Below are 12896 nucleotides of genomic sequence, written 5' to 3' on the forward strand. Positions count from 1 at the left end.
CGGGGAGGACCCGGTCACTCCGACCCGACCGCAGGTGTGGTGTCCGTGAGGTGCAGGTGATGGCGATCCCATCGCCCCCTCCCCCGGCTGCGGGGAGGGCTGATGAGATGACGCGGGCACGTGGGCCGGGCCCTTAGGAACCGCAGACTCACTCTCGGCGTTTAAGGTGAACGTTTTCACTTGTGCAGCGTCCCTGTTGCGTGTGCGGGGCGAGCTCGGAGGGTCATCTCCATGGAAGGAGCTGGTCCTCACCAGGGAGGCTGCGTGGTGAGAGCCTGAGAGGGAGGTGGGATGGACCCACGACCACTCAGACGAACCGGGTGGAAACCGTGGGAAAACCCCGTGGAGTCCAAGGAGGCGCCGTGGAGGCCAACGCAGGCGGCCAGACCCTCTTCATTGAAACAGCCTTCGACGGCGGTGCTTCCGGGCTGCGAGGATTGCCCGGGCTCTGGGCTGTGTCGTAGAGGCCGTGTGTGTGTGTGTGTGTGTGTGTGTGTGTGTGTGTGTGTGTGACATGAGGGGCCTCTAAAAATCCCTGCAATTTCATATTGTGAGTGTATGAAGAGAGAACAATATGAAATAAAACTCCCATTCAGCAGCTAGAACTTGCAAGAACCTAGCCCAGCAGTCTAAGATGGCAGTGGAGTGGGTGAACGCTATCCCCTGGAGGCCGGGGCCCACCCAGCCCGGCCGTCTGCATTCCCAGCTGCATTCCGTCTGCTTGTCCACAGTCACACTTTCCACCCCGTGGGGAGCTCTGCATTGAGTAATGACCCCCCTCCTTCCCCCCTCCCCCCTCCGCTTAGTCATCACTGAAAATCTCTGAAGCCGCCACCGGCTGTTTCCGTGTGTCCCCAGGACCCCAGGCCAGTTCAGGAAGCCCCTCCCGCTGGCTCTGCGCATGTTACATGTATGTTACGTGTACGAGGGAGCCCTGCCTGCCTTTCAGCCGCCACATTTTACTTGTCCTTTCCTTGTTCTTGCTCCACATGCAGCCACCTGCACTGACCTGGTTAAAACATTCATTAGTGAGTGAGTGAGTGTGCGTGTGTCTGAGGGTAAGAGAAAAAGCCCCCAGAGAAATGCAGATGCCAGAATCGAGCGAGCTTACTAGCACCTCCCGCCTCCCTGGCAGTGGTCAGGACGACTGCGTCCAAGTTCCACGAGAAAACCGCGAAAAGAAAATCCATGCGCCATTTTCAAGAATATGTCCTTATTCTATTGGATCCTACCTTTGTAATGATTTTTAAAACCTTCAAAGTGATTTTCGTTGTAGAATGTTCTCACGCACACAAAAGCATAGCTATAGAAGCATCTGTGCATCCTGCCTGTATGTTACATACCTGCGTAACATCCGTACCCCATGTAGCGGTCAGTCGGGGCAAATAAGGTTTTATTGGCGTTCACATCTGTTCATTGGTGTGTCGCCTGTGACTGCAGCCACTACCGTGGCCAAGGTGACGGAGACCAGGTGGCCCATTCGGCCCACGCGTCCTGTCTGGCCCTTTCTGGGAAATGTTTGCAGACGCCTGGTAATAGGATAATAAAACTCGCATCCATGTTCCCGGGACTCGGCTGAGGACAGAAACAACAACCCACATTTTGATGTTCCTGTGTGGCCCTCCCCAGGGCCCTCGCTCCTCTGCTTGAAGGAAAATGAGAATCTGAACTTTATCTTCGTGTGGTTTTCACACAGTTTATATATGTAGCTCGAAGCGATGTGTTTTAAGGATTTATCCATTTGGGATCTTTTGCTGCAGGACATTTAAAAGTGAGCTCACATTCTCCCCTGCTTTGCTTTCCCCTAACATCAGCCTGTGAGGCCGCCTGTGTTGCTGCGTGAAGGTGCGGCTGGTTTTCACGGCGGGCATTGGGATGCACTGCGCTGGGTCGTGGCGAGTTTCACGTAAGATAATGCGCAGCCAGCCTTCAAGCAGGCCATGTGCGCATCACACTGACTCATTGGTGCTTCACTTTTTATCCTCCTACTCCGCTCCCGCCCCAGCTCGGAGGTACAGTGACCTGACCAGGTTCACACAGGTGGCATGTGTCTACGCCTGAATCAAGTTCAGCTCCGCCTGACTACATAGACTTTTTAAAAAATGGGCCTTTTTTTTTCTTTTCTTTTTTTTTTTGCCGAAGGGGAAAATCCTGTAGAATAAAGTTATGTGAACAATTTCTGTGGCTGGTATAGCCTCGCAGTGCACAGAACCCGAGGAAGTCCAGGTACATTCCAGGCAACACAAAGTGGAAACACAAAAATGGATGAATTAATGATGGTCTATGCATAGGAGGGTGTGGATACTACACAGCGCGGAACAGTGTTAACATCATTGGCGTGTCGCCTGCCTCTTTACCGACATCCCCAGGCACGCGGTCCGCAGTGTCCGCAGAAGCCCGTCTCATTTTTATTATTATTATAAGCAGGCGGGTCGGAAGGAGTCCTAAACCAAAACACAGCTGCGGAGTCTAAATTTAGGCCCATCAAGATGCGCGTGCCCCTCCCGCCTCGCTGCTGCTCCGGCTCCTTCCCAGGACGTCGCTTTTCCAGCAGACGTCTCCGGGCACCCGTTTCGGGGCATCAGCAGTTCTGTTCTCTCGGCCTTTTCAGGCAGCGTTCTGTTGGTCACACTTCGCACACTGGTTTCTTCGTCCCTCTACTTGTGGGGAGAAAATAGCCGTGTGCAGGCGGCTCCGAGCCGCCAGAGTACCTTGTGGCGTGTCTGTGCGATGCTCCTGAGGCGTGTTACCGCGGGCTAGAAGGAAGGGCGCTTTAGACGTGTCCTCTCTCTCCTCCCACCTGGGTCCTCGGTGTTCATCTCCTGAGTAGTCAGAGATTGGAGACCCCTCCTTGTTTTTTTTTGTTTGTTTTGTGTGTGTGTGTGCGTGTGTGTGTGTTTAAATATGTTTTTATTGATTTCAGAGAGGAAGGGAGAGGGAGAGAGAGAAACATCAATGAGGAGAGAGAATCGCTGATCGGCTGCCTCCTGCACGCCCCCACGAGGGATCAAGCTCACAACACAGGCATGTGCCCTTGACCGGAATCGAACCTGGGACCCTTCCACAGGCTGACGCTCTATCCACTGTGCCACGCCAGCCAGGGCTCAGGATGTTTTGAGTGATTCAGTCATTCAGATCCTTCTGCGGGAATGTGGGGCGTTGCTGAGGCTCAGCCTGTGATTGTCTTTCTGTGCTCGATACGGAAGCCTTGTTTTCGACACCACACTGCGCTCCCTGGGATGGCGATCTTCCCACGCCACGCAAGGACGCATCTTAGCAGGAGAAGTAGAATGCTGAACGAGGTGTGGGCGAAAGGAGGGGTGGGTGAGTTCAGGGGTGACTGCATGGAATGCCAAGGCATGTGGTCGGGGACCCTGCCAGTGACTTTCAAAGAATGCCCGTCAACCCAAAACATGTCAGCTAAATACCCCCCTTTCAATGAAATGACTTTTGAGAGAGATTGGGGACACTGATCGCACATTTATTTGGAACTTCTGGTTTGTTTGTTTAATATACTTTTATTGATTTCAGAGAGGAAGGGAGAAGGAGAAAGAGAAACATCCATGATGAGAGAGAATCGTGGATCAGCTGCCTCCTACACGCCCCACACTGGAGATGGAGCAGGCAACCCGGGCCTGTGCCCTGACTGGGAATCGAACCGTGACCTCCTGGTTCATAGGTCAACGCTCAACCACTGAGCCACGCCGGCCAGACTGGAACCTCTGGCTTTGAATGGCTGCTTAGCATTCCATGGTCTTAGCATCCCATGATTTAGTCGGACAATCCCATTTCCATGTGCTCCCAACCCATTTTTGCACTTCCTGTGTCACTGCGCCACTTGGATGAGTTAAGAAAAAAAATCTAATGTGACCCAGGGTTTCTGCCCCAAGGCCCTGGACGGCGCCTGTCACCTGTCACAGTGGTTTCTCCGTCTCCGAACACGGCGTAAAGCTGTCGACTCTAACAGTTTTAATATTCTTTTCAAGATACGTGTTTATTTTAGACTGTTTGGAAATACAGAGGCTCATGCTAAAACCATGAAGTTCAGCAGCAATTCCAACACCTGGAATCCCTTTCAGCTGTTTTGGTATCACTTTAAGTTCATGCGCACTGAGTGCATCTTGCGTCCAGCTCCCCTCCCCCTCGCCTCCGGCTCTCTCCCCTTGCCCATCCGGCTCCCTGTGGGCGAAGAGCAGAGGCTGGAAGGGCCGGCTGCCCACATTCCTGGGCCAGTGAGGCAGCGGGCTGGTCCCCTCCGTGGGGGGTGTGGGACTCGGCCTTGTCCTGTTTGTTCTTAGGGCCCATCTCCCCCGTCCCTCATGGTGCCCTGGAGAGCAGAGGCCCCCCAGAAAGGGAGCGCAGTTCTCGCACAGCGGAGAGCGCTCACCTGCCCACCACTCTGTGGTTGTTGTTGTGGGGTATTAGCTTTTCAGCCTCCCTCCAGGGTCAGCTGTGCCCACCCTCTGGGTCCACGACACCAGGTCCCAGCCTCCGGGGCTCTCGGTCATGAGGGGCCGTCCGCGTCCTCGCGGCTACTTCTCAGCTCCCTCTGGCCGAGGTCCCCGCCACCACTCGGCAGTCCGGCCTCCAGCTTCCGAAAATGGCAACTTTGCTCAGTCTCTTCTTTTACGCTGAGGGCTTATGCCTTTGGGTCCTGTTTGGTTTTGTTTTTATCTATTTGTGTCGTTCTTCACTGACATCTGTGGGGTCTTGAGAGGAAGCTGAGATAGAAATACGTGTTCCACGTGCCCGGGTGACCCGGGAGTCCCTGCCCGCCTCGTTCTTGACGTGTCTCATGAACCGTGTGGGACCTGAGGAAGAGAGGGCTCTCCCTGTTCTCCCTGTAGCTGTTAACAGCTGACGGTTATTCCTCAGGACGCCTCCCTGATGGACATGAATTCTTTAAGCCCGACCATGCCGACGTCCCCTTTGTCGATGATCAACCAGGTCAAGTTTGAGGATGAGCCCGACTTGAAAGATCTCTTCATCACGGTCGACGACCCCGAGAGCCACGTGACCACCATCGAGACCTTCATCACGTACAGGGTCGCCACCCAGGTGCGTACGGACGGCCGGCTCCCGAGCACGTGGCTGTCCTTGCGCTGCAGACGTGGATCTTGCTCACCGCAGACTCGCAGCGTCACGCAGTCTTTGCTGAATTTATCTGTTGTTTTTTTTAACCATTTTGGGTAAGATATTGCACTTTGGGGTGTAGCTCGCCTGAGTCCGTTAGTCCCGAACTCCAGGTACCCAGGTTTTTACCGGAAGACATGAAAACTACACATTTACAAAGCAGCTCCCAGGGGAACCTGTGTTTTAGGTTGGAAGAGTTATCTATGCTCTGAGTTCACTTTCTAGACGTCTGAAGCTCAGTGTTAACTGGCCAGGTTTTGCGTGTCCTCATTTTCACTAGTAGTTAGGCCAATTTTCCCCTCTAGTAATCGGTAGTGAACCTGTGCATATGTGCTGGCTGCACAGCTGTTCAATACATAGGTACAGATATAGACATATTTTAAAAGATGTTTTTAGTTTATTTCTTTTTATTAGAGAGAGGGGGGAAGGGAGAAGGGTAGAGAGAGAGAAATATCCATGAGAGAGAATCATTGATCAGCTGCCCCCCACTGGAGATCAAGCCTGCCACCTGGGCGTGTTTCCTGACCGGGATTCGAACCCATGACCTCCTGGTTCATAGGTTGATGCTCAGCCACTGAGCCACACCTTCCGGGCTTCAGTAAATATACTTTCATGAGGGACTCTACACTATGTTTTGTGTGCGTATGTATGTTCATGTGTATATATTTGCATATATATGTCCACATACCAACTCATTTACGTTGTTAAGCTGTCTCTGCTAGATTTAGTTTTCCTATTTTTAGCATTCCTATAACCTGTACCGTTTTGCATAACAGTTAAGATTTTGTAGTGTTCTGTGAGCATTTAGTTCTTTAGATTTCTGCATCTCACTTACCTCTACCTTTTCCACTAAAAAGGGAATGTTTTACTGAACTACATTGGGAGATATTCTAAACATGCATTTTCAAAGAATAAATTTTGGAAAGTGTAGCTTACGGGAGTCTTATTTTACAGCAATTAAGGTTGCTTAGCTCTTGAGCTGCTGAATTCTACAATTGTGTTTATCTGTGGGGGTGAGTGTGAGATATGCATGCCATGTGTTATTCCATTCTTACTCCAAATACTCCAAAAAATCTCAAGCTTCGTATGGCTGTCTGTGATTTTTAATATGCAAAATTCAGCTACATAAGATGCAGGTGGGAGTGGCTGTGTTCCCGAGAGGTGCACATGCATTAGATGGTCTACTTTTGTATTTGGCTCAAGATTTGGCAGTAGAAGCTAGGCTGCTATTATACCCATGTTGGCGTAGCTTTTTGGTTTGTTGAGATATTTTAAGATATTTGCTTAATTTTTAGGAGTTCAGCATATGACTCAAAATAGAATCCCTTGAGAACGACGGGAACATTGTCTTTCCACATCAAATCTCCTTTAATAACATGTTTAAAACAGTGGGTAAAACCACTCTGTCAAATGCTAGAATGTTCGCATACCAAACGCACATTTTAGCCAAGCAGTTGGTTCGAGCACATTCCAGCAAAACATTTTTTCTTGGTTGTGTTCCGTTCTCTCCCAAACGGCACTGACAGGACTTGCCTCCCGTCCCGAATCCCGATCTCCTGAGAAGAGACGCGTGGTTAAGCCTCAATGCGGGACGCACTCGCCCGTGGGGGGCCGCGCCTGTCGGGGGCAGAGGGGCCTTGCACACAGACTCCCCGTGTGGGTCTGGAACCCGGGCGTGGGGTTTGCTTTCCTGCTGGCCATGGGGGGAGCTGGTTTCCTTCCCCTGCCCCGTGCACTGCGGCTGTGCAGTGAGGCCCGCTGAGCCCGGGTGTCTGAACTGGCCGTGGCGTGGCCGGCCTCACATTGCTTGTCTACTACTTCCTCCTGCAGACGTCACGCGGGGAGTTCGACTCCAGCGAATTCGAAGTCAGGAGGCGGTACCAGGACTTCCTGTGGCTCAAGGGAAAGCTCGAGGAAGCCCACCCCACTCTCATCATCCCGGTAGGTAGACCCCGTCTTCCGTAGAACGGCTGCCACCTTGTCCTGTGAACTGTGAACATGCCCCAGGTTCCAGGCCTTTCTGTTCGTGTAATTCAGTCACCTTGGAAACATTCGTTTTAAACGTTTCCGCCTAACTACAGTTTGCTTTTGCTTTTTTAATATTTTTGTATTGATCTCAGGGAGGGAGAGGGAGAGAGAGAAAGAGAAACATCAGTGATGAGAGAGAGTCATGGACAGGCTGCCTCCTGCCCACCCCACACCGGGGATCGAGGCCCCACCCGGGCATGTGCCCTGATCGGGAATTGAACTGTGATCAACGCTCAACCACTGAGCCACACCGGCCGGGCCAGGTTTGCTTGTTTACCTGTTTCATGTTACTGTTTTGTCTTGTTTGGACTTAGCATTGTGTATCTTTAAAGTATCTTTGTGAGAAGTGGTGGCCTGTTCCAATAGCCTGTAACACGGGCATGGGTAGCATTTCCCTCACCCTCTGCCTCCTGGGGCAGGTGCCGCGCTCACCTGCCTGTTTGTTTTTGCCGCAGCCGCTGCCGGAGAAGTTTGTGGTGAAGGGCATGGTGGAGCGCTTCAACGACGACTTCATCGAGACGCGCAGGAGGGCCCTCAATAAGTTTTTGAACCGAATTGCCGACCACCCAACCTTGACGTTCAGCGAAGACTTCAAAGTCTTCCTTACCGCGCAGGCTGGGGTAAGGCCTTGGATTTGTACTCGCGTAACCCTTTCCTGCCTGTGCGACAGAAGGCCGCTCCTCCCCTTGTTGGCCTAATTCATCAGCCAGGCAGCAGGGCCCTGGAATTAAGAAGGATTTGAAAAAGTATGTATTTTTATTGATTTCAGAGAGGAAGGGAGAAGGAGAAAGAGAAACATCAATGATGAGAGAGAAGCATGGATCAGCTACCTCCTGCATGTCCCACACTGGGGGTCAGGCCCGAAACCCGGGCCTGTGCCCTTAACCAGAATCGAACCTGGCACCCTTCAGTCCATAGGTGGGTGCTCTATCCACTGAGCCACACCCACCAGGGCTTAAGGGTTTTTAAACGCTGGAGGGATAGCCTTCAGGTGCAGCCCCGGGCCAGGTCCCCTTCCAAACGCTACAGACACCCCACGCCTTCCTCCACCTTGCAGACCCCTCTCCCTCCGTGTGCAGGAGCTGTCGTCGCACAAGAAGCAGGGGCCGGGGCTGCTGAGTAAGATGGGCCAGACGGTCCGCGCCGTCGCCCTGTCCATGAGAGGAGTGAGGAGCCGCCCCGACGAGTTCACGGAAATGAACGACTTCATCGAGACGTTCAGCCAGAAAATAAATTTGATCGATAAGATATCCCAGAGGATTTACAAGGAGGAGCGCGGTACGTAGCAGCACCGGGCGTGTGCTTTTCAAGCTGTTCGGTTCCTGACGGTCCTCCCAGTCGCTGGCTGGTAGGCGGCGTGGAGGTGGCGCCTCTCTTGGGCCCTTTCTCCGCACTCACGTCTCCCTGCCCGCAGGCCCGTCTCCTGCCCGCAGCACCGCCGCACCCCAGCGTGCAAGTCGTGGGCACCGTAAATTCCTGCTCTCCTGGTGCCCATGTTCACCCTGGGGATTTTTCTTGGTTCCCGGGTGTGATGAACATTGTCAGAATAACTGTGCAAACAGTAGTCCCACCAGACAGGCAATTATTTTCAACATTTTTAATATTTTTCAGTTTACTTCATCATACAAACTTTTGAAATTATAATAGTTTATTTCAGAGCAATATGACATTACACCTAACCCTAACGAGTAGAAGATGATGAAATGTAGAGAATTTGGTTTTACTTACACGGCTACCAGACCCAAAAAAAGGCACCAATGCTCACTGCTTATACATTCCTTCACATAAAACGCTGTCACAGAGAGTGGATAGTCTGAACGCAGAAATGTGAAAGTCCTCAGATTTTAGAATGAAATCCAAACTTTTGAATCAATGGCTCATCAAGCATTGAAGAGCCCTTTTGTTACTCATTTATTGTTTCATTGATGTGAAAATATTTATTGAACACACTGTGTATCGGGAGTAAGACTTGACCTTGTTTTAAGGAGCAGGTGGCCTAGGAGCGTGCCAGCTCCGCAGGCGGGCACAGGCGTGGGGTGACAGGTGTAACGTCATGACAGGCGTGGGCAGAGGCACACAGTCGTAGCTGAGGACAGAGCATTTAAGAACCCTTTGGGGCGGAATCAGAAGTGGTTTATTTACTCTGCGATTTAAAGGATTCAAAGGAGTCTGTTGGATGATGGAAACGGCAGAGGACCAGGCAGAGGAGTCTGTGCAGGGGGAGAGTGAGGAGGGACATGAGATAGTCATACATGAGCCGTTCTTTTGGCTTCAATTGAAATATCTTTGGGAGAGAATCGCGAGAGTTGGATCCACAGAGGCGAGATGAAGTCTACTCACACAAGGACTTCCTGATTCAGTGCTTACGTGCTGTGGCGGAAATGGGGAGAGGGACCCTGGGGAGGACAGGGTAGAGATGCAGGCGGTAATGGGCGTCAGGATAGGTAAGTGGGTGGTTGGGTGGGTGGGTGGTGGGGTGGAGAAATAGATGATGGATAGTGAAGACTGATAGGTAGTAGAGATGAAGACGCGGGAAGTGGTGGTTGGCTGCGTGTTCGGGTGTGAGTCTAGGATGCGGCCAGACTCCTGCGCAGATCCCTGGGAACGCTGACCCTGAAGTGGGCCATGCGGGCAGGAGAAGGGAGAGGACGGCGCGTTTGGTCTCCAGTCAGGTTGCTGGAGACGCGGGTGCAGGTGTCTGGTAGCGGATGCAGTCACGTCCCAGCCACGACGCCTGTCGGCAGGAATTTTCAAACTTCCGTGAACTGAAGGACTTATTTATTTTTTTTAGAATACTTTGATGAAATGAAAGAATATGGCCCCATTCATGCCCTGTGGTCGGAGTCGGAAGAGGACCTGGCGGACACGCTGGGCGGCGTGGCCAGCTGCCTGGACCGGTGCTGCCAGGCCACCGAGCGGCGTCTGTGCGGCCTGTCCGAGGCCCTGCTCCCCGTCGTGCACGAATACGTGCTCTACAGCGAGATGCTCATGGTGAGGCCCCTGGGTGACACCCGGCCTCCGGCCCTGACCCGAGTGTGAGCTGCAGAAAGGCGCTGCCGTCTGCCTTTGCGTGTCTTCCCATCCCAGCAGGACGCGGTGCGTGGACGGATGGTGTTGCTCGCCCGCCCGTGCAGTGCTGGGCGGAAGGAGATATTAACAAAAGAGGGGACGCCCGGCCGGTGTGGCTCAGTGGTTGAGTGTCGACCTAGGAACCAGGAGGTCAGGGTTTGATTCCCTGTTAAGGGCACGTGCCTGAGTTGTGGGCTCCATCCCCAGTAGGGGGCGTGCAGGAGGCAGCCCATCAATGATTCTCTTTCCTTATGGATGTTCCTATCTCTTTCTCCCTTCCTCTCTGAAATCAATAATATATATATATATACACACACACACACACACACACATATATACACACACATATATATTTATTTATATGTATATATATTTTTTTAAAAAGGAGTGAAATAGAAAAGAAAAAGGAGTGAAGGGATTCCTGGCATTAATGGCAATGACACAGGGAAGTAAATGTAAAAGACTCTGTGGCCAGTGGTTGAACGTGGTATTGATTTCTCTAGACAAGGGGGACTCTTCCTCGCTCCTGCATCTTGTCCGGGCAGTTTCACAGGCACAGAACCAGACTGGGTGGTGTCGGGTGCTTTGGCTCCAGCGCCTCTCAGTTCTCACTCGGACAGGGACAGCCACCTCCTCCCTCCCCGTGTAAGGTGTTTGTGTCTGGGCCCTTCCCTGCCCGGAGCACACCGCGGGACCCGTTTCTCCTCAAGTCCCCTCTCCTGTATGTCCTTTAACTCTCTCTGGTTGAGTCAGTGTTTTCTTTAACCTGTTGAGGCCACTTGTGTTCGTTATTATGATTTCATTATTATTTGATTAATGCTGTGGCAACCAGTGCCCAGGCGGCGTGGCTCAGGGGTTGAACCTATGAACCAGGAGGTCACAGTTCGATTCCCGGTCAGGGCACAGGCCCAGGTTGCGGGCTTGATCCCCAGAAGGGGGCGTGCAGGAGGCAGGCGATCCATGATTCTCTCTCATCATGGATGTCTCTCTCTCCCTCTCCTTTCCTCTCTGATATTAAAATAAAAAATAAATAAATACTGTGACAAGCAGGGAAAGATGAGTGCAAATAGCAGGGGCCCTTGTGCCCCTGAGCCCAAGGAGACTGTCTCGGAAGAAAGGGAGTCACCCAGGGAAAGGCCTGGCAAAAGCCCAGCAAACACTGGACAAGCTTCCGATGACTTCTGCACGCAGGTGCCCCCACACGGGGGTGTGCAGCTTAACGCGGCAAACAGGGAACCCCGGTGATTCAGGAGAACGAGGTGGGAGAAGAGGCTGTGCTTTCCCCTGCAGAGCTGGGCTCATTGCTTCAGATTTATACCCGTGAAGCTAAAATAAAACCCTGAGATGTGAGCGCACACTGGAGGTCCCGCCGTCCCTGACTGATAGCCATTCCTTGGGAGTCGGATCAGGGCAGCCAGGGTGGGGTGGGTATCTTCCGGGGAGTGGCCCGCGCGGCCTCGAGCTGCCGGAGGGCACACCCTCCCGATGAGTGCTCCAGGCCTTCTGTTTGCTTCATTCCTGGCCCTTTCCGGATCGCTGTGCGAGCCCAGGGTACTCCTCCTACAGTGGCTCCTCAAGTACTTCCACCAGCAAGAGAGGCCCTGGGAGGCTGGAGGGTTTAGAAACGCCTTTTCCTAATGCCTGCTGTCGGCTTAGCTCTTAGAGACGGAAAACCATTTGTAAAGTCGCTCTGTCCCCACCCGAGTGGTGGCTGCTGATTCCCCGAAACATCCGTGTCGTGGACGCACAGCTGACGAAGTCCTTGTGTTTCCCCGCAAAGGGCGTCATGAGGAGGAGAGACCACATCCAGGCAGAGCTGGAGTCCAAGGCGGAAGCTGTGACCTACAAAAAGGTGGACATGGACCTGGTGAGCCTTCACGTTTCTCCATACGATGGTGTCGACTTATTGCTTCTCTGAGACTTCTCCTGGCCACGTAGAGCTCCCTTACAGCTTGCTTTGAAGCGTTCAGCCAAAGGCACGAAAATTTCTCCCGAAATGTCTATACCTTCTGTTGAGTTCTCTAGGAAGGAGACTTTGTTAATGTGTTTTTTCACTCCAAGGACGTGGGTGAGTGTTGAGGACATGAATGGCGGGTGAGTGGGGGTGTCCTTGAAACCCCATTAATCCACAGGATGATGACCACCATCCAGCCTGCGTTAATGTGTCCCTCATTTTAATCCTTTTCCTACAAACGATATGATGTCCTTCCTGCTTCTCTTTACGCATCTTCCTCTCTCTCTCCTTGTCTAACCTGAGCACCTTCAGGGCAGGGAACTTTTATTTGTTCCCCGACATGTTCTCAGCCCCGGCTTTGCGCTGGGTATGCGGCTCACGCAGTGAGCATTTCGTGAGTGAATGGGTGAAAACTGCGGGGACCACGTTGGAGTCTGGAAACCAGGAGCCCCCATAGGGCAGAACCCCGAGACCTCACGAGGGAGGGCGATGAACTCCCCTCAGCGTCCTGGGCCGGGGTTTCTTTCTGGGCTGAGTGTGTGTTTCAAAGTCGAGTTCATTCTCCTGAACAGGGTGTGGGTGGGGCAGGGTGGGCTGCTGTGGGCAGAAGAGGAGAGAGAACCACAGAAAAGCAGAGGCACTAAGCCAGGATGAACGCTTCCCGTTCAATAAGGGGTGTGTGTGTGTGTGTGTGTGTGTGTGTGTGTGTTTT

The 12896-nt window shown here is 52.6% G+C and overlaps 1 protein-coding gene across 1 annotated transcript in view; it reads left to right on the forward strand.

Annotated features, from left to right (window-relative positions):
• The first annotated feature begins 3252 nt into the window (after positions 1-3252).
• Positions 3253-12896, forward strand: part of SNX7 (sorting nexin 7) — a 27906-nt gene continuing 18262 nt past the window's right edge. Inside the window, exons 1-7 of the mRNA XM_006762924.2 lie at positions 3253-3321; positions 4875-5058; positions 6964-7074; positions 7617-7781; positions 8241-8439; positions 9953-10152; positions 12011-12097. Of these exons, the coding sequence (XP_006762987.1) occupies positions 4888-5058; positions 6964-7074; positions 7617-7781; positions 8241-8439; positions 9953-10152; positions 12011-12097 (933 nt within the window). The 5' untranslated portion in view covers positions 3253-3321; positions 4875-4887. The remainder of the gene's footprint in view (positions 3322-4874; positions 5059-6963; positions 7075-7616; positions 7782-8240; positions 8440-9952; positions 10153-12010; positions 12098-12896) is intronic.

The sequence above is a fragment of the Myotis davidii genome, unplaced genomic scaffold (genome assembly GCF_000327345.1).
Source record: "Myotis davidii unplaced genomic scaffold, ASM32734v1 scaffold217, whole genome shotgun sequence".
NCBI classification, from domain to species: domain Eukaryota; kingdom Metazoa; phylum Chordata; class Mammalia; order Chiroptera; family Vespertilionidae; genus Myotis; species Myotis davidii.